The following is a 25,818-nucleotide window of genomic DNA, read 5'->3' as shown; positions in this document are numbered from 1 at the left end:
GCCAATACTATGGATGGTGAAAGACCAGGATACATGATTACATTATGGCGGAGGACAGTGAACTGTAGGATGTAATACTCGATGGGCCTTACGTTCCTACCAAGGAAGTGAAGGAAGTAGATCTCACTAGAGTCATTCTCAAGTCCAGAAGGGAATACAATGAAGTTGATAGAAAGAAAATAGAAAAGAACTATAAAGCTATAAAACTGCTGGTCTGTGACATTGGTGCAGATGAATGTAACAGGATCTCTGTGAGACTGCTAAGGAAATCTGTGACTGCTTGAAAGCAGCCCATGAAGGGACAACTCAGGTCAAAGAGTCCAAGGTGGATATGTTGACAACTCAATATGTGAATTTCAACATGAAGGAGGGTGAAACCATCCATGACTCAATTTGCAGTAGATCTATAACGGATTTTTAGCTCTGTTAGTTAGGAGTTTCTGTGGGCTGCCATTGACATGCTTAATTATTTCTATACCCTAGTAACAGACCCACCATGAAAGGAACTTCAACAACTAATTAATTAAAATTCTCATCTTGATCACCTGCTCAAGCATCAAGGATGCCATTACTTTTGGTTTGGTTACGTATTAGAGCTTTTTAGTTGCAGTTCTTGAGAGATTTGGATGGGGACTGGGTCCTTGTCACGGCAGGGAGGAGAGAGAGTTTTTTACCATGGTTAGAAGGTCAAGGACTCAAGGTTAGTTAAATAAATCTGCACCATTTATTTGTTATTGGGACAGGTGTCGCAATTTCAACAGCCCACTGGAGGAAATGGAGGGATCAACTACTGGAGGTGAGTCGGATCTGATAAAAGTGTTAAGTTGAGTGATTTTAAAAGAAATTGAGTGATTTTAGTGATACAAAATAAAGTTTAGTGACTTTACAAGATAATTTCTCATAGTTTAGTAATATTTTAAGATATTAACTCGTTCATACTTGCTATTTGTTTATTTGTGGCAATTTTAGTGTATTTTTATTCATAAATTTGTGTTCTGCTTTAAAAGTTCTGGATTCGGATGAATCCGGTCCGCTTGTGGCAATTTTAGTGTATTTTTATCCATAAATTTGTGTTCCGTTTTAAAAGTTCTGGATTCGGATGACCCCCGGTCTGCCTCAAAAATCGTGTCGGACATCTAATAGGATCTAACAAGTAAATTTTTCATATTTGATATTCATAATTTGCATGAAATTGTCATATTGCAAACACATAGCTAGGCTTTCCAGAAATTGAATCAAAATAGATTATTTTTTTTTAAAGAACTAATGAAATTTTTCAATTTTCGTTTCTGGGTAATCAATTTTGAGATCCATCAAAACAAAATATCTTCAGAAAATTGGGAAATAATAATAATTATGTTTTTGGTTTTTTATGGGGTGGAAAATAATGGATTTTCCCCTCTTAGTTTTGACGCCATTTGTCCGCCATCCGTTTTCCGTCTCTCCCTCTTAAGTACTAATAACTTTGTTAGGCTTCGTTTATCGAAAATAATTTTTCACCTTTTAAAATATGAATGATATTTATGTATATCTATTATTCTTTCAATAAGATTACATTAAATAAATTATTATTATTATTGGTTTGTTATAAACATTTGATGAATATAAAAAAATGTTTATAAACAAACTTAGAGGATCAAAACTATTTAGGTGACACTTAAGGTAGTATGTTGAACCTACCACGTCATTTTTGTTATTTTATCTATTCATTTAGTTCTTAACATATCTACTACTTTTTGATAGTCATCTTGAACACTCGGATTTGAACATGACATAAAATACATAAATATATCATTTAGTTAATATTAACTGACATTTTAATCGTTCAATTTTAAATATGCATGCATAAGTTTTATAATCCCAGATAATTCAACTTGTCACATCTCTAACATATATAAAGCTTGAAGTTTGACCTTGAAACTTGACGGGCTTGATCTTTAACTTGTACTTAATTAAAGTGATGGGACATGACAGATTTGGTAAGCATCTTTCTAAACATCGAATAATTATATTGATATAAGTTTGTTGGGAGTGTGATTTCTCCATTGAAAAGAGATCTGTTCCCAATAGGTTGCTAAAATGTGTTGTCCTTGCTGCTATCTAGTGACATTGTTGCTTATTCTTCTGAATGATCTTATGTCTAATACATGTGAAATCTTTTGATTCATTTATTTATTCTGTCTTGTTATGGTTCCATGAAAGAATATGGACGTACTATTTAGATAGTTGCCTTTTGAAGCCAAAAAACTTCATTCTGTATCCTTTGCATCTTTCAAGAAGAAGATCTCTTTGATGTGGATTTTAAGTTGTATTTAAGGAATCCGTTTCAGTAGATTTTCCTTGTGCAGCTGGTAGGCTATTGGCATGTTTGTATTTTATTTTTTGCTTGAATATCCCACAAGAATGGTATGAGATTTATTGTCTTGGATAAAATTGTGGTGGGAATTGGATACTTCAATGTCTCAATTGTATTTTTTTTGGGATATAGCATCTTTTTCTGTTAACCCTGCCAACTTGTTTTAGTAGGAGGTTATGGGGGATTTTCCTGTCGAAGTCATAGGCAACATATTGTCTCGGGTTGAATCTCCACGAGTTGTTGTTGTTGCATCCAAAACTTGTCGGAAGTGGCTAGAGGCATGCACGGAGGAAGCATTGTCATACACTTGCATTTAATTTGGTCGACTGGTTCTATGATGAGCTAACTATCACAGTGATTATAACTCAGACAATTGCCCAGACTAAAGCACTGCAAAATGTCTTTCAATAATCTTTAAAGGCGTTAAGCTCTCTAAAGTTTCGGTGAGTGTTTGGCTAATGTGTACAAGGGATACCTTGTGCCAGTTGCATTATAATGTGGCTACCAAAGACCTTAATATACTTGAAATATGTGGTCGCCAGAGACTGGAACTTATTGGATCTGGGAGCTGTTACTATTACCAGATTTGACCCTAGATACCAAAAGTTTCCTTGCTTGAGGTTTCTTTCAGTTTGCCGTGTTAAAATATCAACTTTGAACCTGAGTTGTTGGCTCTCTGCCTGCCCCAAAGTTGAGGTCTTAAATCTTGTAGCTGTGGATCTTGGTATGGATAGTCTCCAGATGTCAATGAAACTGAGTATTAACTCTTTGAAAGATATCCTTGTCAAAAACTGACTTTGAAGAGTAATAGGCTTGAGAAGTTGATTGTAACATTCATACTTTAAGCTCAAGGACCAAGAGAAATTGAGAATCCTAGTATTGGATGGCGTTATCTCAAGTCTTAAAGTTGGTAACAATGCTGAAAATATTGAGATTGTAGATGTCCGCTTCTTCAAACATCTTGGTTGGATTTCTATGAAATGATTTGTAAAATTATCAAAGAAAAGAAGGATGAGTCTATACAATATTCTGCTTCAAGATGACAACTATGAGATTGTTATGGGGAAGACTACTTCTGCTTGGTTTCCTCAATTAACTCATTTATCCTTGACCTTTGAACTTGGACATGCGCTTCATAATGGATTGCTTGGTAGTCCTCTATTGGAAAAAAGGGGTTGAATTGGAGCTTCGCTAGAGATCAATTAGTGACGTTAAAACACATTTGCTATCGGACTTACTGAAAAGGTGCCCTAATTTGAGGAAGTTGGTCAATGATGCCTATGTCTCCTGTAGTTGACACACCTGAACAATGTGGTATCTTTGCTGAGTTCACAAACTTCATTATGACGGTTTTGAGGGAATACAAATATCTACAAGTTCAGTTTCTTTGTATATGGATATGAGGAACTGTTGCATTGGAGTTCAATTTTTTTTCAGATATGAAATTGTGGATAGTGCAATGATCCTTACTGTTAATGGGAAAGATACTTTTTTTTTTGTAGATAAAGTTGTGCTTCAAACTATTATGGTAAATTGACAGAAGTTCATATGCCTATTCTTGGTTTTCTGTTTTCACAACTTTTACACTTAAATTTCAACTAAGTTGAGGTTGGTTATATGTCATGTTGCTCCATTTATGATAACCTTTGATGAAAATCATACATGTAAAAAATTCTAGCGGTTCTCTATGTTTTCTATTGACATTTACATCTTTAAAAGTTTAAAAAACAAATTGTCTATGTTGTGTATCTACATAAACCATTAGCGTTTGAGTCATTTGACATTTGATATCTAATACAGGCGATGTTACTTTTACATTTAAAAAAATACTAAAAGATACTAAATCATAGTACCAACAATTTATGCAGTAGCTTATAAATGAGGGATATAACAATGCAATTGACTTTAATTTAAGTGAAAATTTTGCTTGTACTGTATTTGTGTTTCTGCTAAATTTTAGAAAGTACTCCCTTTGTGATTTTTACTAGTCCATTATACTAAAAATATATGTCCAGTTATAAAAAAATAAAATTACTTTATACATATTTTACTCTTAGTACTAGTAATTCATACGAGCGCTATGACTTACAATAATTAGGGGTGATATAATAAAGTGCTATTTTATTTATTGATTCTTAAGAGATGTGTCGTGTAGATTGTCAAACATAAACAAATAAACATGAACGGAACGATTATTTAACAAAGCATACAGGTCAATGCAAAAGGAAGAAAAAGTTGGAAACTGGAATTTGAGAGATAATCAAGAGAAAAAAAAAAGGTGAAAATTTGAAAAAAAATCACGAGTACTCATATTTGAGCATAAAGCATTGGATTCCCTAGAGCCTTTGAAACTGAGTTCACCTAAAAACTTGAAATGCGAAATCTTTTAGAGTCAAATCATGACATATATAGAATACCTTGGTGAGTTTGGATTTGTTTACTAATTAAGATTAGTTGGTTTTGACTTGACATGAAATTTAAGAAATAGAGAATTTTTTTTATTCTTGTGATTTTAAACTAAAGATACATAGAATGCATCAAATATTATTTAATATTGTGATTTTTAAACATGTCATGTGAAAAGTTAAGATTAAAAAGTTGCCAAAACGAGAAAAGAAACATTATTTTTTGTCATCTATCCCAATTTATGTTACTTACTTTCTTTTTTAATATGTCCCAAAAAGAATGACACATTTCTATATTAAGTAACAATTTAACTATAAAATGTTTGTTTACCCTTAATGAAATGATTTACAACCACACAAATTTATGTCATTCATTTTGGATCACAAATTTTTAAAGTCTACATTTCTTTCTTAAATTTTGTACCGAATCAAACTACCTCACATAAAATGAGACGGAGGGAGTAATAGATTAAAAATGAAAGTAAGACCAAAAAATATTCAAAGAAAGGGAGTAAGTAACACATAATTTTCATTTCGTTGAACATCATGACTTTTTGTTTGATTATTTTTGTGTCTATCAAATAAAGTTATAAAAAGCAAAAGGTTGGCTCATGCTGATGTATTATTTTCCGATTACAAATCCAATATTTTAAAGTGACTTACCTATATATAGTCTATAAAGTTATTATCCTGTGAGTAGAAGGTCACATGTTTAAACTGTAGAAATACTCTTACAGAAATACAGAGTAAGTGACATATAATAAATCGTTAATTTATAGTTCGATCTTTCTCCAGATCTTACATATAGCAAAAATTTTAGGGTACTAAAATGTCTTTTTTACCTTAATTAGTCTTTATACTGTAGATATCTTAGCTTTTGAGTAACTTTAAAGTAAAAATTAAATAAATTAAGTTCATAATAATATACTTACATAACTTAAATTCTTATCAAAAGTCAAACCTGTATGTGTGTGAGGTTGAGCCGTCTGAATTCTACGGAGTAATTATTTTACTTCATCTTATCTATCAATATTTACTTTACATTATTTTCAAGTATCGACATATGAAATACAAATTATTTTTTAATAGTTATTATTATTATTATAATATTAATTAAAATTTGTATGATGAAGTGATGTTGATGACACCATTGTACAAGTAAAGATATTTTTACCAACGGCATTGCCTTTATTTAGTTAGAATTCCCTCTCATGAAGATGAAATGTCAAAAGGAACTTAAATTTATTTCCTTGGATACCATCATGTCAAAATATTATATACTATAGTTTAATAGTAATAAAAAATACACAAGATAAAAAATATGTTAATTAAATAAGTTAAAAAATAAATGGAAAAAGAAGATTTGACTTGCATGCATCACTTATCAAAAGTAGCTTTTGCCAAGAAAGGCTATTGCACATCCTTCCTTTTACTCCCTTTGATCATATGCACTCTTCTTCAAAATAATATTTTATGGGTAACTCCAAACAACTATGAGTTTGCGTTTTTATAGAATCAAACGGTTTTTGTTGGATCGAGGGCAGAGATAGATATGAGCTAACAATTTATATTTTCTAGCATTTTGTATAAGAAATGTTTGCCTGCTTAATGGGTTTACTTGGTGCGAATTCATACTAATCGGACCAATAATCAATTTCGAATATCAGATGATTAATTTTAATCAAGGAAAAGAAAAAAAAACATACATTGCTTGAGGAGCAAAACACATATAAACAAACTGCATGCTTGTCTAGAAATAGTTTATGGGAGAAGAAAAAAATTAAAAGAGAAAAGAGAATACAACAAATAAAAAATTCAATTCCAGATAGAACAATAACATATCCAGTGAAATCACATAAGTGGTGTATTCAGACTGGGAAGGATAGAATATACGCAGATCGTACCAAGGAGATTGTTTCCGTAGGACCCTTGGCTCAATTCCAAATAATATCAACGGAACTAGTATATATTTCTTTCTTATTTAAATGGAAAAAAAAAAGAAAAAAAAAGGAAGAAACAAATTACGTAAAATATAAATCAGTAGTTATGTAATTGCAAAACAAATTAAAAATTCTAATAATTCTCACCTCTATATGGAAATAATTTCAGTTTCCGCAGTCTATTTTTCTCGATTTCTTGCTTGGCAGATGCAATTCTTTCTGGATTCTTGAGATGAAAATTGTTTCAAAATCAATTTCCTCGAAGATTAATGTCCTCGAAACTGCAGTTTTTCTTTTTATACTAATCGTTGGTCTGGTAATTTTCATGGGTGCTCGAGGACATTTTGTAATTTTCGCGATTCTGTGATCCAAAGAAGGTGGAGTTAAAAATCCATAGTCGTCATCTTCATCATCAACTATCTTTGAAGTACATTTAGAGTAATTTTCATGACCTTTTTTCTTCTCGATATCATTATCATCATATAAATCTTGAAGCTCGACCTGATCACCACGATTATCTACTTTATTACGATCACGATTATTTGGTACAAATATATCTTCATTGGATTTGATTTCTTCTTCATTTTCCATTGTAATTTGAGATGATACAAAATTTTGGATGTAATGTGTATGGTTTGTTCAGGTGAAAGAAGGTTGTTGGAAAAATATATGGAAAGTTAAAGAGAGCATTTAGCGAAGGATCCAATGTACACAAACTTAGAAAAAGTCCTCTTACTTGAGTGGTGCTAAATATTTATTTGAATTTGATGTTACTTTTTTTAAACTATATTAATCTTTCTCCTTATTTATTGAGTGTTGGTAAATGTGAAAACAAATATTTTCTCTATCCCGTTTGATGTGGCATTTTTATTTTTTTTATAGTTCGTCCTCAAAAAATGTCACTTTACATTATGACAAAAATAACTTTTAGCCGTAATAAATATACATTTTAATAAAAAAGGAATGTTAAAGTTTTTACCGACATTAGTTAATTGTCATTGAATCCAATGTCACTTAGGCTTTAGGGACATTTACAAAGAGTTTTAATTGTCTCTATAAATATATGGGTATTGTCGTTAATTAATTGTTGGTAAAGATCATTTTTGGTTTAATGTTAATATAATTAGAAATAGTTTAATTTTTAAATTCTTTTTTACCCTTAAAAAATAATTTATTGCCACACAAATATCTAAGGATTATTTTAGACCACAAGTTTTAAAAGTCATCCTTTATTTCTTAAGTAATGTGTCCTGTCAAATGGTGACACAAAAAATGAAACGGATGGAGTAATTAATTATATATTAATTTTCTAAAATGACAATTATTTTGAACTAGTTAGTTTCAGTAAACAAGACAATTAAAATAGACCGAGGAGAGTATTATCTCACAACTATACATTGACGTTTTTATTTTTTTCATTCGATATTTGATAAATAGGAATTCGCATTGCATAGCGTTCATTCGAGGGAAACGCTTCTTATAAAAAAAAATCATATTCAAAATTCAAAATCGAAATATTTAATTAAGAAAAAAGTTTTGTACCATATTCTTTGATGGAAAATGTATAGTGAAATTGTTAAATTAGCTACTTCTATCTACTTAGAGAAATATTTAACTAAACTATTTCTAAACTTGTTAATCACTATGTAAATCAACTTTTAATTATCTTATTATAGATGAGGCCCATGATTGACCAAGTGATGGTAGGAGTTAGGGGAGGTAGAGGGGTGTGGGGGTTGGGCTAGGAAGTTAGTGTGGGGCTGAGGATTTAAATGAAAATTGACTTTTTTCATCAATTGTATTGATTCAAAACGTACAATATATTTCTCCCTATTTAAAATAATTGATGTTTTAATTTTTTGAAAATAGATTTAAAATAATTAATGTGACAAAAGAAGAAGATATCTACTTGATTTTATATTTTTTTAAAATAGACTTTTCTTATTATTAGTAACCATTCTAACAAGTCAAAGAGAAATTTATCATTTTCTTTTTAATTACTACTCTTATCATTACATAGTAACTTTTCAAAATATAATTAATAAGGTTAATTTAGTACTAAAATAAATCTCTGATAAATATTATGGTGAGAGTAACAGTTACTTTCTGCACTCTAATTTATGAGATTATGTTTGACTAGCATGAAATGTAAAAAAAGAGATTTTTTTTTAACTTGTGGTCTAGAATAAGCCATAGATATTTGTGCTAATATAAAATATCTCATTAAGAATAAAATTGAAAGTTTAAATCTAAATTGTTAGTACTAAATGTACGAAAAAATGATAAATCCAAAAACCCATTTCCCTTATAAACGAAATTAAGGTAAAGGGTCAAAAATATCATTTTACTTCTATTTATTAGTTAAATTTATCCCTTATTATACTATAGGACCAACCGATCAAATATACATCCGATATGTCGTTACCAAGTATTCAAAAATATCCCTCATTTGAATGGAATCCCCAAATCAATTAAAAAAAAAACCCTATTTCAATTAAATTATCCAATTCCCCTTTTAAACTCAACCTAGATCCACCTAAATTAATTAAACCCCCTGTAAACAAAGAGTAATTGCAGTTAGGCAAGCGAGTAGAGTAAACAGGTTTGGCCGCAAACAATTAGGCAAGCTAGTAGAGTTGGTGGAGTTAATCCTGTTTAAGTGGGTTTGGGTCGGGTTTAAAGAGGTGATCGAGTAATTGCGATTTAAATGGGTTATTTTGATTGATTTGGAGAATTCTATGATATGAGTAGTATTTTTGAATATTTTGGTAACAATAAAGTATATTTGGTCCTATAGTATAGCAAATGATAAACTGTCATTTTTTCAGCCATTTCTAATTGGGTCTCATTCAAGATGTAATCAAGGGAAATCCCTTTTTTACTTCTGATGTATAGGACGATTTTTTTTGTTCCTTTTTGTAAAACAATCGAAAGAGATCAGAATCATGTGGAAAAAAGTAAAATAAGCAAACATTATCATGATAACCAAGGTACAATGGCATTTTAGAAAAGAGACAATAATTTTCGATTCTCCTAAGCTTAGGGGTCAATTATGGGGTAGCTGATTATATTGATCTTCTAATGGAAAACTAAAGTCTTATCTTGTTTTGTTATAATTTGCCTCATTTTTTTTTTGTTCACTTTGGATTTCACATGATTAGGGGTGTTCACGATTTTGATTTTGATATCTTAGCCCGATCAATGTCAAAAAGGTATCTTACCCCTATCCTTGAAGTTGAACTTTTTGATGTTTGGCGGATTGACTTCATGGACCTTTCATCAATATGCGATTTTTGGAGATGAATGTCACATAAATTAGAATCAAGGGAGTACATGTTTTTGGAATGATTTTAGCACTTGAACATTTAGTTGTGAACAAAGGTGAAAATTATAACTACATAAAGTGATAAATGGAAAATAAATTTTCTGGCTGGAACGATTCTCTGCAAAACAGTCATACTTTTTACCTTTCCACCACGAGCAAGTGTATGATGGATAAACATGGAGTCGAAGCTTCGAGTCCTCTCGCCACAATTGAAGACATTCAAAAACGCCTTACTCGTCCTCAACAATCATCGTCCTCTGTCATCGCAATCGCACCTCATCTGTAATTATCCTTTTCTCTGTTCAATTCAGCTACTCACGCATTTGCGAATCGCTCATATGTAATCTAGATGTTTTTCGTAATTGCAGATCGAATGTAGATATATCTCCATTACAGAAACGGAGAAAACTTACTCGTTCTCCTCATCAGCATTCTTCGTCCTCTGTTATCGCATCTCATATGTAATCACATTCTCTGTTCGATCAATTCAGATTATGCATGTATAATCACATTTGTTCACACGAGATCTGCATGTTTTTGTGACTTACAGGTATGAATTACAGCAGGATAACTCAACTAATGTGGATTCATCTCCATTACAGAAACGGAGAAAATCGATAGCTGTTAAAGTGAGGTTAGAAGATTACTTCGATCTATCTCTCCTCTCTGCAACTCGCGCAAAAATGAACAGTTCTCTGAAGAAACAAAGTAAAAAGATGAAATTGAAAAGCGAATTTGAGGAATTTGTGTGGCCTGCAGAAGGAGATCATCATGATTCGGAGTTATACTCAGAAAATAGTAGAAGAACAGACGAAGCAATTGTTGATCTCAAAAACGACAACGACGATTCGTTCGGCGACGGTGAAGATAATCATGTGTATTGCGTGGATCCGTTTCAACGGTTTGAATCAACGGCACTGATGCGATTCAAGAGATGATCAAAAGAAATTGCGTTCGAGAGAAAGAGGTAAGTCAGAGCATTGGCGCCAAAAAGTGAGTGCTAATCATTAGATCATAAATATTAAAAATTGAACGTATTCACGTATAACATTTGTTTTCATAAAAACTACGAAAATATTTCATCTAATAACATGTGTAATGAAAATATTTCATCTAATAACATGTGTAATCGAGTGATAGAATTGTTCAACAACATTTAAAAAAAAAAATACATAGTTGATTTTTCAAATAAGATATTTTATGTACATAAGATCTCAATATTTCAAATGGCCTAGTTCAACAATTATACAATATTAATAAGATCTCACCGACCTTTTTTTCAAAGAGGAATATCTTGTTCAAAACTTTTCGTCTTATGAATAAATTGATCATGTTAACAAGTATTCTAAGTCCACATGACAAATAATTTATAGTATCTTTTTGTTTTTATATCTTTTTGATATGTTGGACAAAGTCTTTTATATTCGGCGATTCGGTTTCAAATGCCAAGGATAGGATATATACTATAATATGTAATTCTAGAAATGTGCAAGAAGAAACTATGCATTATAAGCCGTGGCGGAGTCAGAATTTTCAATGAGGGGGTTTAAAATCTGAAGAAATAGACACACGAAGTAGCCGAAGGGGGTTCGACATTTACTATATATACCTAAAAATATATTTTAACCATGTAAAAATAATATAATTTTCTGTCGAAGGGGGTTCGAATGAACCCCCTAAAGATAAGGTGGTTCCGCCATTGATTATAAGCAACAATAATAACTTTGGTGAGGGTGATGTGTATCGAAACTTTATCATAATTTTGTATAAATAGAGAGAATGTTTTCAATTGATACTCGGCTTAATTAATAGTACTTATTACTCCTCTATTTCAACTTGTTTGTTCTACTTTCTCTTTTAGTTTGTTTCAAATGTCTTTTTTCTTTTTTTGAAAAGTTTTTAGTTCCAACTTTTCACATGATTAGTTATACTTGCTATAGGTACTGGCCTGTTAGTGGGAAAAAAAGGCTTGAGGAATAAATTCAACATAATATTTTTTATTATTCTCCATAATGTGTTCGGTCATTGGTGGATTAGCACGTAGAAATCTGGAAGCCAACATCAAATTTGTAGATATATGGTTAATTATAATATAATACTATGAAGTAAATTTATTTTCGTGAATGACAAAGAGGAGGCCGTTTCCAAAATTAAACTATTTTTGTATCGATTAGCTTGATAAATACTTTAGAGTAGTACAAAATTGTTGGTTCATATTTGAATGGTAGATTGAAGTTGGGATAGTTACAACAATATCTTCGAAGATTGTGGTGGGATGGTTGAGATTCCTCCACCCTTAATCATAGGTTCAGGTTCGAGCCTCTAAGAATGAAATAAATCATTTTGAAAGTGTTGTCCCAAAAATAGGTCCTACAATACGCAGATTCGAATTTAGGAATGTCGAATGATGGAAAAAAAAAAGAAATCTTCAAAGAGTACATAACCATTATTTGTATCCTCCATTTAAAATTAAAATCCCTTTTATTATTTTTCACCAGAACCTTGTTGTAACTTTTTTCGTAGCAATCGTGCACCACAAATACTGTATCAATCAAATTAAGTTATAATATAATAACATTAAAAAGAGAAAAAACTTTTTAGCTAGAATGATGGGATTTCCAAATCGTTTGCAAATAAATATAAGGAATATCTATTATTTTAACCATAATAATTGAGAGTTCAATGGGAAACCAAAAGAAAAATGCATATTAAATCTAAACTATTGATTTCAATTTGGAATGTGTCTTCTATCGAATTAAAAAAACTTAGGAAATGAAAAGAATGGTACGTGGAGACTGGAGAGGAGCTGGACCCCGAAATCCCAATTTCTTTAAGGTTTGATTCCAGAATCCAGACATATATTAGTTGACTGAAAAGATTCAATATAAATTCCTCCCTCAATGCCACTTTGTTTTTGTAACCTACACCTACATTTGATCATATGCATTTTTATAGCAACTTTTTCGTAGTATTAATCGTTACCAACTGTCATCAGCTTTCGACTTGTTGATAATGTGAGACATAAGAGGTACTTCAAGCCTGATTTCTAGAAGAGAACGAGTTATCTTTTTCTATATTCGTTTATTAAAATCTGATTATATCCTAAGTATGGCAACTACAACTATGGCTAAGCGAGATCAAGTCATGTGGCGAATGAGGCTACATTCGGCCATTCGTACCGCCTTAGCATGCATAATAATCGGCTGCACCACCCTACTCAGCCCGCCCTCTATTGCAAGACATCTGGCATTTCCCTCCTTTTCATATTTAACGGCCATAATTATTGTGCCAGATGCCACCCTAGGAAAAGTTTTAAGGGGCTGTTGGAGCGCGTGTTGTGCCACGCTCCAAGTCATGCCCCTTTCTATGGTTGGGTTATGGATTCATGGCTTCGCCACTGATGATATCAACTTCTCACCCTTAGTAGCTGCTGTGATGGTGGCGGGGAGTGCTTTTTTGGTGGCGTTGCCGGGGAATACGGATTTGATGTCTAAGCGGATTGCTTTCTGGCAGCTGGTTGTTGTGTATGTGGATGCTGTTATTCATGGAATTCGTGTGAATATAGTGATGCACCATCTACGAGTTGCATCTAGTACTGCTCTTGGAGCTGTGGCTTCTGTTCTTGCTTTGTTGCTGTTCTTCCCCTGGCTAGCTTATTTTGAGGTAATCATGATATCTAAGATAAAATTACATAAATCAATCAGATAATAATGCAAATTTTCTCCATTGAGCCGAGTTCTATTAGAAACAGTTATATTAGTCCATTAAATAGGGGTAATGGGATAGTAGTGCGGAACCATATGGGGATTCAAAATGTGTAGAAGTTAAATAGAGACGGATTTAGATTTTAAAGTTTATAGTTTCCTATAAGAATCTCAAGTTGGTGTAAAATAACATCATGAACTACTTATAAATATCTTGTTGATTTCTTAATACAAATTCATGGTATGAACAAAAGTTACTAGTTTCGTGAACCCACATTTTTTTTATATATTTATTTAAATCTTGATGAACATAGTTAGTGAATACTATGTCCAAAAGTACACCACAATCATAAAAACCATTACAAAGTGTAGTTCATAATACCAGCTAGTTTATTAATATCCATATACTATATTGCTTAACTTTTTCGATATTTTTCTTTGGAAATTAAAGTTCATACACAGGAAACAAAAATATCATTGTCTACTTGGTCCAACAAAATCATTGACGCATGTGACATCAACATCGACTAGCCTGTTAACAAGAATAACCCAACTTTTCAAATAGTAATAAAAAAGAAAGGCCAATCTATTTTTCTAATGCAAGATGAAAGGGATCAAGTCCTTTATGAAAAATTCAAGGTCGAACATGAATTGACAAGTTTTTCGCTGGTTGTCACTTGTCAGCTTACGGCGTCTAACTTCTAAACACTTACTAATGTATACAAGATTTTCACGACCAACTAAAATAGTTTGATATAACTTTAAAGAAGTCCATCACACTTGTTTACAATGATACAATTGCTAAAAGATTTATTGAATTTTCTTACAGGTGAGGAAACTATATGGTATGTATGCTGAAAATGTTTCAGAGAGATTGAATCTTTACATCAAAGCCCTCCATTCTCCAAATGAACAAATAGCTATGGAGATCCTATCTCAAGCCAAACCAATTTCCCTAACAGGATCCAAGCTTCTTCAAAGTATCAAACTCTTAGAGGTACGATTAATTATGTCACAACATAAAGAATTTTTACACTATCAGTACGCAATTAGTTAACCGGTCAAAAGCATACTATTATTACTCCGCTTTCCAGATCAATTTAACCTTATTAGGTAAAAATTCTTGCATGGGACATTTTCGTGGTCTATGCCTATACGCGACCAGAAAAAATTTGATCGATTTAACCTGGTACAGAGTTGTAGGTCAATTTAGAGAATATCCAGAGTGGATCAGTAGCCAGTACGTATGTACATACGCCTAATGGCGTATGTAATTCACATGTTGTATACCAACAGTGTGATTGAAACATTCTTATTGTTGTATACTATTAGGTATACCAGAATGTGAGTTGTATACCTCGACGATATACAATGTAACTTTTTGAGGGGCGAATTCTATAAATTGGTATATGTAGGTAAGTATTTTTATTCCTTTCGTCGTTCAGTTGCCTAAATATCCATTTGTACATGAGCAGGGAAGTTTACGATGGGAGAAACCTTGGCTAAGATTCATAGTCCCCTGTTTCACTGATCCTGGAAATGGTTTGCATGACATAGAAAGTCCAATGAAAGGAATGGAAATTGCTTTAACTTCTTGTCCTTGTTTTCAAACAACAATTATAGATGAAAAGCTCATACGTGTCTCACATCGTGTGCTACAGCTACTCGGTCTAAAACTGGAGCAAGCTCGTTGTCTTTTGCGAACACATTCAATGATAGCTACAGAAACAGAAGGCGTATTCGAGAATGAGTTTACGAGTTTGTCCCTTGAGTCAATTTCCCTGACAAGCCTAGATATACCAGCAATTTTCTTCTTGTCTTGTATCAAAATGTGCATAAATGATCTAATCATGACTAAAGGATCCAAAGATTCAGGAGGAAGTGATAAAGCTAGCTCGAAACGAGTCTGCATCAATTGGACTAACCTAATGAACCGCGGAAGCCTAGTATTCGCGTGCAAGTGCTCAATTTCGTTAGGATTGGCTGTACTACTTGGTCTGCTATTTAACAAACGGAATGGATATTGGTCAGGGCTTACAACAGCCATCAGCTTTGAAACAGGAAAAATAGCAATTTTTACAGTTGCAAATGCTCGAGCACAAGGAACAGCTCTAGGATCAGTCTATGGAGTACTAGGCTGCACTGTTTTTCAAAATTTCGCGAGAATAAGATTCATAGCTATGATCCCTTGGATAATTTTCGCGTCAATTTTAAGGAACAGTAAAATGTACTCTACAGCAGGAGGAGATGCAGCAGTTATCGGAGCATTACTGATTCTAGGCAGAAAACGTTATGGTCCCCCCAGTGAATTTGCTATTGCTAGACTCACCGAGGCCTTAATTGGATTATCATGTTTCATCATCATAGAACTTGTTATCCAACCAACACGAGCAGCAACAATCGCGAAAAATCATCTTCTTCTGTGCTTTGGAACACTTAAAAGTTGTACTAAACAAATTGACTTGGACTCAGGGCAGATCAATGGCTTTATGAAGAAGCAAAGGCAATTGAATTCTCAAGTAGAGAAGTTACAAAAGTTCATAGTAGATGCAGAGTTGGAGCCTGGTTTCTGGTTTACGCCTTTTCCTGTTTCATGCTACCAAAACCTTCAACGATCTCTATCAAATGTCGTGCACTTACTGTATTTCATGGCCTACAGTATAGAATCTCTTATACAAGTATTAGATAGTTGTGATGCTGATAGAAACAAGATCCAGGAACACTTAAACAAAGACAGACAGATTGTCAATGAAGCGATAACCTCTTCAATGAAATGTATTGAGACAACTATTTCTATCGGAATGTCAAGAGCTTTCCAAGATCAACCAGAAGATCATAAAATTGTTTATGACCTCGAGGAGGGAAAGTCACAACGCGATTATACAGCTACTTCTACGAGCAATAAGGAATGGAAAGCTTCAAGTGATTTTCTTGAGCACTCAAAAGAGGTTGTAGATAACATGACATCAATTGAAGGAAAAGAAGAGGTTATTAGAAAGATGATTCTTTGTTTGTGTTCAATAGGATTTTGCATGAGTTGTTTGATGAGAGAAGTAAAAGAGTTAGAGAAAGGTATAAAAGAATTGGTGAATTGGGAACATCCATAAATAGACCATAAAATTCACTAATTAAATTTTGCAATAATATTCCCACGCTATTTGTTTATTGTTAATGGTCAAAAACAAATTCAAAGTATCCCGATTTTTCAAGTTTTATACCTGAACTATACATGTGTGTGAGTTTTCTATTTAAACTAGATTGTTCCCGTTTAAATCTTAAACTACCAATTTTGATTTCTCAAGAAGGCCAAACAATAGATATTTCGAAGTTCCATAATTATTCAATTCAAATAAAGTTGGATGTTTATTAAATCAACATATTTTATACTTAAATAATTAATGTGAACTTGTATACGGTAAGTCAATTTATTTAAAAAAGAATAAGCAATGAAGAGGAAGAATGATAAGCAACACAGAAGCCGAAACAAAAGAAGAAAAGAAGTGTCAAATACGTAACTAGAAGTTATGATGAGTCTTCTAGACGATATAATTTTATAAATAATGAGAATCTCTATAAATAATTCTCTACGTATTAAATTGTATTACAAGTGTTCAGTCAAAAAAAATTATTACTATAAATAATATATATTTTCTTAATATAGCATAGGTAAGTTTCCAAATAAATATGTGAGTACAAATAAGTTTTTACTTTAGCCCTTTCTTTTCCTTATTAAAAGTTTCCAAAAACAAAAACATTCTAGGCGAAACCAAATCAAACAAGAAATCCAACTAAAAACTCATTTACTAAAACATAGAAAAGGAAATTAACTTAAACCCAAACCAAATTAAAGTGGGAAGAAAATAATCTCTATTAATACTTTGCTCCAATGCAAACTATAGTACTCTGTTCAAACTCAAAAGTATTATGTTCCTTAATTTCTTTCTTGATCAAAAAGAAACAATGACTTCTCATCGTTCTTTCCATAATGGCAATCATCATCAACGAGGTTATAATTTGCATACACGCCCCAATTATCAGCCTTCTAGACAATATAATCTTGATGATTATGTTAATCCAAACGTATATAATGCATCGTTTGCTCAATATGAGTACAGTGCTCGACAATTTAGGAATGGCAATCATCAACAACGAGGCTATAATTCGCGTAGAATCCCCAATTATCAGACTTCTAGACAATATAATCTCGATGATTATGTTAATCCAAACGCATATGATGCATCGTTTGCTCAATACGAGTACATTGCTCGACAATTTAGGAATGACAATCATCAACAACGAGGCTATATCGCGTAGACGCCCCAATTATCATACTTCTAGACAATATAATATCTATGATTATGTTAATCCAAACACATATGATGCATCGTTTGCTCAATATAAGTACATTGATCGACAATTTAGGAATGCAACAACGTCAACAACGAGGCTATAATTCGTGTAGACGCCAAATTATCAGCCTTATAGACAATATGATCTCGATGATTATGTTAATTCAAACGCATATGATGCATCGTTTGCTCAATATGAGTACACTGATCAACAATTTAGGAATGGCTATCATCAACAACGAAGATATAATTCGCGCAGATGCCCCAATTATCAGCCTTCTACACAATATGATCTCGATGATTACGTTAATCCAAACGCATATGATGCATCGTTTGCTCAATATGAGTACACTGATCGACAATTTAGGAATGGCTATCATCAACAACGTCAACAACAACGAGGCTATAATTCACGTAATGCTCCAAGACGCCCCAATTATCAGCCTTCTAGACAGTATGATCTCAATGATTATGTTAATCCAAATGCATATGATGCATCGTTTACTCAATATGAGTACATTGATCGACAATTTAGGAATAGCTATCATCAACAACGAAGCTATAATACGCGTAATGCTCCAAGACGCCACAATTATCAGTCTTCTAGACATTACGATCTCGATGATTATATTAATCCACACCCAATTCATGCTTTTCAACCTCCTCTGCCCTACTGTTATTCAGTCTTAGAATCACTTGGAGTAAATACCCATCCTCTCTCATATTATCAACGCATGGAAAATGCCAATAGGTCTCAACATGTCAACTTCTGGACTAGACTACTGAATTTTCGAGAGAGAAATTCGAGATTTCGTTTTCGTCCTCGATCATGAGGATGATCATGGTGATGTACTGAAGTATTTGAAAATAAGAATTCATCATGCTCCTGAAGTAGTAGCACCTGATGTAGAATCAGATATCTGTGCTATATGTCAATCTGAATATGAAAACGAAGAGAATATAGGAGCGTTGCAATGTGGACACGAGTATCATTCAGATTGCATCAAACAATGGCTGATGAGGAAGACAGATTGTCCGATGTGCAGAGCTTCAGTTTTGCCTTCACAAGAACAGAAACTATAGAGACGTTATTTTGTTTTGATTTTACTGAATATAGGGGTGTGCATTGTTCGGATTAAATCGAAAATCAAACAAAATCAAACCGAATTTTAATTTGAATTGGATTTTTTATTTTTTGGTTTGATTTTGGATTTAAAAAAATTGTTTAGTTTTTTGGTTTGATTTTGGATTTAGAAAAAAAAAACTGAATTATATATATTATTGATTACATATATAATATATTTAGATTTTGAATTAAGTTGGAGTTAACGACTTTAGTCCCTTTTTAGTTATTGCGTTTCGTTATGATATTTTACTTTTAAATATTGAGTTTTAAGTTTTACTTGTGATTTATATTAAAAAGTATTATTAATGCATTCAATATTATTACTTCTCCTTGTATATATATTTTTTTCAATTTACAAATATAACTTTGATTATGTTACTTATTTATTGATAAATCAAATAACCAAACCAATAGCAAAATTGGGTTGCACTTTTTTAAGATCGAAATATCCAAACCGAATAGTACAAAAAACCAAATGTACATCCCACGTTGCTTGTTTATTTTGATAAAAACCAAGAAATCCTCAAGACAAAACTCAAAACTCGATGGATAATGAATCTGCCCATCTAGTAACAATAATCTTCTAGACCAAATTACAGCAGCTAGAAAAAAGAACAAACTTGGAGTCTAGAACTTACATTTTCTACTTCCTTTTCAATCATGTCGAGCTAAAACATACTGATAAATCTGCACAAGGGAAGTAATTATATCAATTCTCATACGAACTCTATATTGACTCCACTTTGAAGGTTATGTATGCAAAAAAAAAAGACAGCTTTTTATTTGTTTAAAGTAACGAAAACTGAAGTAGAGCCAAAAGTTAATTTTGAACATCCTCAAAATGAACCAAATCACAACATCTCAAGGAGGAGAGTTCCAACAGCTAAATCATTGACGTACAATGAGACCAGCATGTATTATGGAGGGCAGTCCTTTGAAGCAGTATGTAATTTGAAACAAAACCTCGAGAACATCTTTTCATTGGATGAAAGCGAGTTAGTATGCTAATTCCTCATCTGCAAATCAGCCCTTAGCAATAACTGAAATACATGTTCTCAAGGACAAACCAAGGATAAGTAAAACAAATAGTAACTAGTGTCTTTTAAGGATTAAAAAGGTTCCCGACCAGCTTCTGAATCGACAAAATTGGGGTCGTACATCTCATATTCGTAATCTGCATCAAGGTCCTCCATTGTTCTGCCAAATACAAAGTGTTTTGTTCCCATGGTTGTAAAAGGCATCAGACCAAAAGCTCTGGCAGTTTTTATCTCCCTTGCAATCTTTCTTTGGGCCTTGGCACTAATTCCAGTCTATACATGACCGAAAAGAAAGAATAAGAAACATTTACATATTCAATCGTCAAAATTAGTCGATGGATTTGATTACAAACCTTGCTCCTCTTGTGGAGAATTCCAGCCTCCGTGATGAAGTTAGCTAGGAATCTCACATTCTGTATTGCAAATTTGTTAAAGCTATAAATCAGATAACTTCGTTAAGAGCCAGAAGGTTCACAATGGGTCATAATTACAAGGCAATACTTGGGAGGAAGACACCAATTTTATGTTTATAAGCAACATCCCAGTACTTGGAACATGATATTCAGCAACAATAAACTAAACAGCAGAGACTTGATGCTAAGAATATCAAATAAGCAATATACGTGCTCAAGGGTGTTTCCACGTGCAGACATTGGGGTGCATATACGGATACATTCTAAAGCCATACATGGTCAAAGTGATGTAGAACAAAGAACACAAACCCTGAAATCAGCTTTGCGCAAAACTTCCTCTGTCGTAGTTTCAAATTCATCCCTTTTTTTGGGCTTGCGAACTCCTGGTTTTCTAAGATCAAGATCCTGCATGATAATAATGAAAAGCTTAGAGGTGGACATGACAGCACCATAGGAAATATAGAGCAAGAGGACATGTTGAGCTATGGCAACAAATTAATGCCATCCATAATTTTGCTCTTCCAACAGCAAACAAAGCATGAAAACGAGGTGTACTAGGAAATACACACTTAGGGTATACAATTCTAGCAGGCCCAAACAATTGAATGTTTGATGGAAGCTGTTGAAAGTTGAAACACCAATGGGTACAAGATCTACAAAAACCACAGTGAGACATATCCGTATATGGAATTGACACTCAAGATGCTAAAAGCATACAAGAAATGGTAGGCTCATTACTCATACCTTGAGTTCATAAGTGTTCCCAGGCCAAAAGGTCATATCTGCTCTGTAAGCATAATCTTCTTTGTTTACTTCATCAGGATCAACCTGAAAATAGCTGGCTGCTTCCTTCAGCTTACCATCCATCCCATCTGATAATGTATTAAAACTCTCATCTAGACCATCAAGGATACTAGATCTGTTTCCAGAACTGAATGTGGAGCCCATACTAGATCTATCATAAGACTTTTCAGCGTCATCAAGCTTTCTGAAAAAGGAGTTTGGACTTGGCCTGTTACCCGCACTATCACCAAAAATTCGTCTTTCAAAGTCTTCAGCAGACTCAAATGAGTTGGTGCTATGCTTATCATCAGGGGCTGTGTAGTGACAAGGAAAGTCGTGTCCATTACCAGGGATGTAGATAAAAGAGAAAATGCATATACATGAAAAGGGGATGATGACCAATGATGAAGAAGCACATAATTACACCAATAAAGAAGAATCAGATAAAGCTAGAGCGTCTTAAATATGAACATTAGTAATGTCAATTAGGATTGTCCAATATGAAAGGCAGACAATTTGTGAAGGAATAAGTGAACCAGTAAAATATCATCCAAGAGATGCTTGACCATGTTACAATTCTTTCCACTATTCAATCACAGGATGCCGATCGTCATTGTGTGTTCAACATGTTCAGCTGTTTAAAACTCCTAAACAACTTAATTTTTTTTTTGAGAAATAACTCCTAAACAGTTTTCTCCTAAAACAGTTTTTTCCTGAGTGATTGTAATGAACTCATATTGTATTGAAATGGATAATTGGAATTACACGTACAATTATAAGAGTTCATCATTCTAATTGCTCCAAATAGTAACAAATCCTTCCAAGGGAAGAAGTAGAAATAAAAAGGGAGAATGGAGAGAGGTTCCAGATTAATCTAAGTAACTAAGAAATAAGAGACAAGTTCATAGCATAAACCCTAATTGACTAGTTCCCTCTTCTATATATAGGCATCTACCCGGGGTCCCAAATGTAAGGTGACATCTTATCACATGGGTCCTCCATTGTAGTTATATTCATAACAATTCTCCCCTCTTCAATAAGAACGTTGTCCTCAAGGTTCGAATATAGTCGTAATGAGACCATAGTATTGTCTTGTTCCTCTTTATCAGTGTTAACAACCCAAAGGAGTTCTTTAGACGCTTCGTTATCCAAAGCAACATACAATAACGGTCTTTTGTTTTGCTTTTTGAACCAGAGGTTGTATCCATGTCTAACAAGAGTAACATCAAAGAGTTTCTTGGGAGATGAAGATGGTGGGACTAAAGTAACAACGTTGAACACCTTATGGAGCTTCAATTTGAGGGCATTGAAAATTGTTGGATTCAACTCCTCTAAAACATTATGAATTGATGGCATTGGCAGTTGTAAGGTCTTTGTAGTCAAACAAGCACTCCAGGGGACAACCACTTTCTCAACCAGTTTGAAAAAAATCCTTCCAACACCAAACACAAAACCAACTTCCAATAGCATATATTAATTAGGGGATAACTCGTCTAAAGATGTAACCAACACTATGTATCTCACCCCAATTTCAGAAGCATCCAACAAACACTTGATCGTGTGTTGAGAGCAAGACCACATCTTCAGTTCATTGGAAGCCCCACCAGCTTTCCGTAACATTTCATTGAACACATTTGGAGCAACTTTTGGACAATATCCAGCCAACATGATTTCCAACACGTTATTTGTGCCTTCCTTTTTGTTATTTGTTGCCTGCAACTCACTTTCGACAAAATCAGCAGCTGCACAAATATGCGAAAAGATTTCTTCTTGTAGCATTTTTATAATCTCCATCTGTTCGCTGACTACAACAATTGTTTTGTCAATATCCTCTATAGTCGGTGCCTTCAGCATGACTTCCCTTGTAGCTGCTACAGTTTCCGACGCAGCAATAATAGTGTTTGCCGTGGTGTTTGCACCTTCTAACAGTAACATTTGATCACAAAGAGGCAAATGGAATTTTTCAAGCTGGGCTACTTGTTGTTCATGGAGCATTTGCGTTCATAAAAATGGTATTGTGGTTCTTTTGTTTTGTACACCGTTAAAATCTTCCACTCTTCCAACCTTAGGAGCAACCTTTTTAAATAATACTGTCTTTTTTGCAAGCACCTCAAGCATCATTCTAGCTTGGATCCAGTAGTGAGCAAACTTGTGAATTGGAAACTTGTCGTCAGAAAAGATATGGCTGCTCCTTTTTAAACTGGTTGTAATTGGATATTCTAATGACATTAACCCACAAAAGAGTCGAATACAAATCTCAAGGATGATCCATAAGACTATTACTGAGCAGTCGTCAACCCCTACAACAATTGAATGACCACTAGACAAATGAAGAAACTGGTTGTAACCAGTAGGTGAAACTGATCCAAAAACACTTCCGTTCCACTTCTCAGATTGAGGCCAACATTCAGAACACCATGGATAGAGCTTATACCAGAATTCATGTTTACACCAGCTCTCTGATTTATATCGTTGCTGCCAGATCGTTTGGAGTTCCCCAAACATGCAAATACTGTTCTTGCACATTGGTTGTTCACCAAAATATGCAATACTTGGTCAGCAGAAAAGACAATCAGCCCAAGCCAATTGCCACTTAGCAAAACATCTGTTGTTAGATTGATCTCGACATTAGAGTTATACCACAAATAAACATGCACCTCTCCTGTGGTATTTAGCTTCTCCAACAACCCAAGCACAGTAAAATTATTGTCGCCGTGTGAGGAAGCAACAACAGTGTGTAGCTGCCAGGACAAGTTGAAGTTGCGAAAATTGAGGTACTGACGGAAGTCATATGTATCGATATACTTTTCTAATGCACTGAGCGAAACAGCCCCGACAGCATGGTTAGCCGATACGCAAAGATATTCGATATGGGTAACAATTCTAATATCTTCACACATGTCACAGAAGAAAATGGAAACATCATGTGTGACATATACACCGGGGTCAAATGGAAGTTGTAAGCATTTAATCTTATGGAGCAATGTGATTCTATCCATAATCATAATGTCACTCCCAAATTCAGGGCACGGTCTAGTTGAGTCAAGAATAAAAGAGTATGCATATTTATACCTGCCCGACATATCAGCAAACACCTTATATGTAGTGGTCACTGAGGATACATCACATACATCTGAAGCATCGTCCACACTCAGAAGTGGAAAGCCTTTCGAATAACCAAAAAGTAGAACTCGGTTGATTGAATACTCACTCGAGTTTACCTTATCAAAGCAAGCCCACTGCCCTGTATCAAACCAATTAAAAATGTGTAAACCAAGCGAACCAATAGCTGTATGAGGGCCGGGAAATTCTGCAAAAATATCTCTCTTCCGCAATCGAACACCTTGCAGTCAAACTCCATGTCAAGCTTATGTCTGTAGCCTTTAACTGGAAGTGTCAATTCTTTAACTGAGAAGGACAAACGAGAAAATTCAAGCTCAGTAGTGTCAATAGAAGCACTGGACAGAACAGAGGGAGAGATGTGCTTTTGTATTTTATATCCAACATCAAGAATAAGAAGCTGAGAATCCAACTGTGATTTCACGGTATCAGCAATCTCGGTGTCATTATCATTGCACGCTGACTCTAGCACAGAGGTGATAGTTTTATCATCTGAAATATCTGGAGTATCAGTGAAAGTGGAGTCCAATCGCATCTCCTCCTGCAGCAATGACCGCACATGGCAAATAGAAGAGAGCATACGCTTGTTGTTCGCCTGGAGCTCCTTCATCGATTCTTGCAGCATCTTCAACGATTCAGAGAGGGTGTTGAGTTGATCATCAAGCATGGCAGAAGGGTAAAGAGGCAGTCCCAAATGTAATTTGGTATCTTCTCACGTAGGTCCTCCAGCTAAGTTATATTCATAACAGTGATCTTGGAAGATGTATGGGGACAACCAGCATTGCCAAAGGCTCATTTAAGATGTGATTAAGCTCTGAAGCTCAAAAGAATTTAAGGAGGGCATTTCGTAGCTCAAGTTGAGCTAAGGAGTGTACAGTTCTACTTAATTTGAACACTGTAAATGTATTTCTGAACAACGAGAACGGACCAGATCTAAATATTTTGAGGTCAGACACCTCTATTTTCCGGCGTAAAGTCAATAGAAAATTGCTAAACAACGATAATATGATTCAAAATAAGCTCAATAAAACTAAATCTTGCACATTTTCAGTTACAAAAACTACAAGTTAGCATGATAAAGTAAGGAATTCAACAGAGAATTGAATAAATAACAGTACCTACCAAAATTCGAAAGTGCAGAAAAAGTCCGATGATGAGAAGAATAACGAGATAGGCAAGCATTGGCAGTCCTTAAGACACCTCGGACAATCTTCATCTTGGCGACGGCGATGGCAGCAGCGGCGATGGAAGCAGCGGCGA

The 25,818-nt window shown here is 33.8% G+C and overlaps 4 protein-coding genes and 1 pseudogene across 4 annotated transcripts; 4 read left to right on the top strand and 1 right to left on the bottom strand.

Annotated features, from left to right (window-relative positions):
* The first annotated feature begins 2,532 nt into the window (after window positions 1-2,532).
* On the top strand, window positions 2,533-3,181 carry LOC125806964 (F-box/LRR-repeat protein At1g67190-like; annotated as a pseudogene).
* A 6,972-nt stretch (window positions 3,182-10,153) lies between these two features.
* Window positions 10,154-11,025, top strand: LOC125806817 (uncharacterized). The gene is made up of 3 exons (XM_049486567.1): window positions 10,154-10,308; window positions 10,395-10,487; window positions 10,577-11,025. The coding sequence occupies exons 1-3, from the start codon at window positions 10,190-10,192 to the stop codon at window positions 10,962-10,964; spliced, it is 600 nt and encodes a 199-aa protein (XP_049342524.1). The 5' UTR covers window positions 10,154-10,189; the 3' UTR covers window positions 10,965-11,025.
* A 2,109-nt stretch (window positions 11,026-13,134) lies between these two features.
* Window positions 13,135-16,837, top strand: LOC125806963 (uncharacterized). Its single transcript, XM_049486713.1, has 3 exons — window positions 13,135-13,689; window positions 14,560-14,727; window positions 15,206-16,837. The coding sequence occupies exons 1-3, from the start codon at window positions 13,135-13,137 to the stop codon at window positions 16,835-16,837; spliced, it is 2,355 nt and encodes a 784-aa protein (XP_049342670.1).
* An 853-nt stretch (window positions 16,838-17,690) lies between these two features.
* LOC125806962 (uncharacterized) lies at window positions 17,691-19,162 on the top strand. The gene is made up of 3 exons (XM_049486712.1): window positions 17,691-18,040; window positions 18,339-18,780; window positions 18,875-19,162. The coding sequence occupies exons 1-3, from the start codon at window positions 17,691-17,693 to the stop codon at window positions 19,160-19,162; spliced, it is 1,080 nt and encodes a 359-aa protein (XP_049342669.1).
* Window positions 19,163-20,169: 1,007 nt separating this feature from the next.
* Window positions 20,170-25,801, bottom strand: LOC125841042 (uncharacterized). Its single transcript, XM_049520038.1, has 5 exons — window positions 25,681-25,801; window positions 21,400-21,752; window positions 20,965-21,060; window positions 20,596-20,655; window positions 20,170-20,515 (listed from the first exon to the last, which is right to left on the bottom strand). Exons 1-5 carry the CDS (start codon window positions 25,772-25,774, stop codon window positions 20,315-20,317), a joined length of 804 nt encoding a protein of 267 aa, XP_049375995.1. The 5' UTR covers window positions 25,775-25,801; the 3' UTR covers window positions 20,170-20,314.
* Window positions 25,802-25,818: the final 17 nt, after the last annotated feature.

This window comes from Solanum verrucosum, unplaced genomic scaffold, assembly GCF_900185275.1.
Source record: "Solanum verrucosum unplaced genomic scaffold, falcon-dt-bn FXZP01000196.1, whole genome shotgun sequence".
Classification (NCBI taxonomy): domain Eukaryota; kingdom Viridiplantae; phylum Streptophyta; class Magnoliopsida; order Solanales; family Solanaceae; genus Solanum; species Solanum verrucosum.
This window is presented reverse-complemented; position numbering and strand designations above follow the sequence as displayed.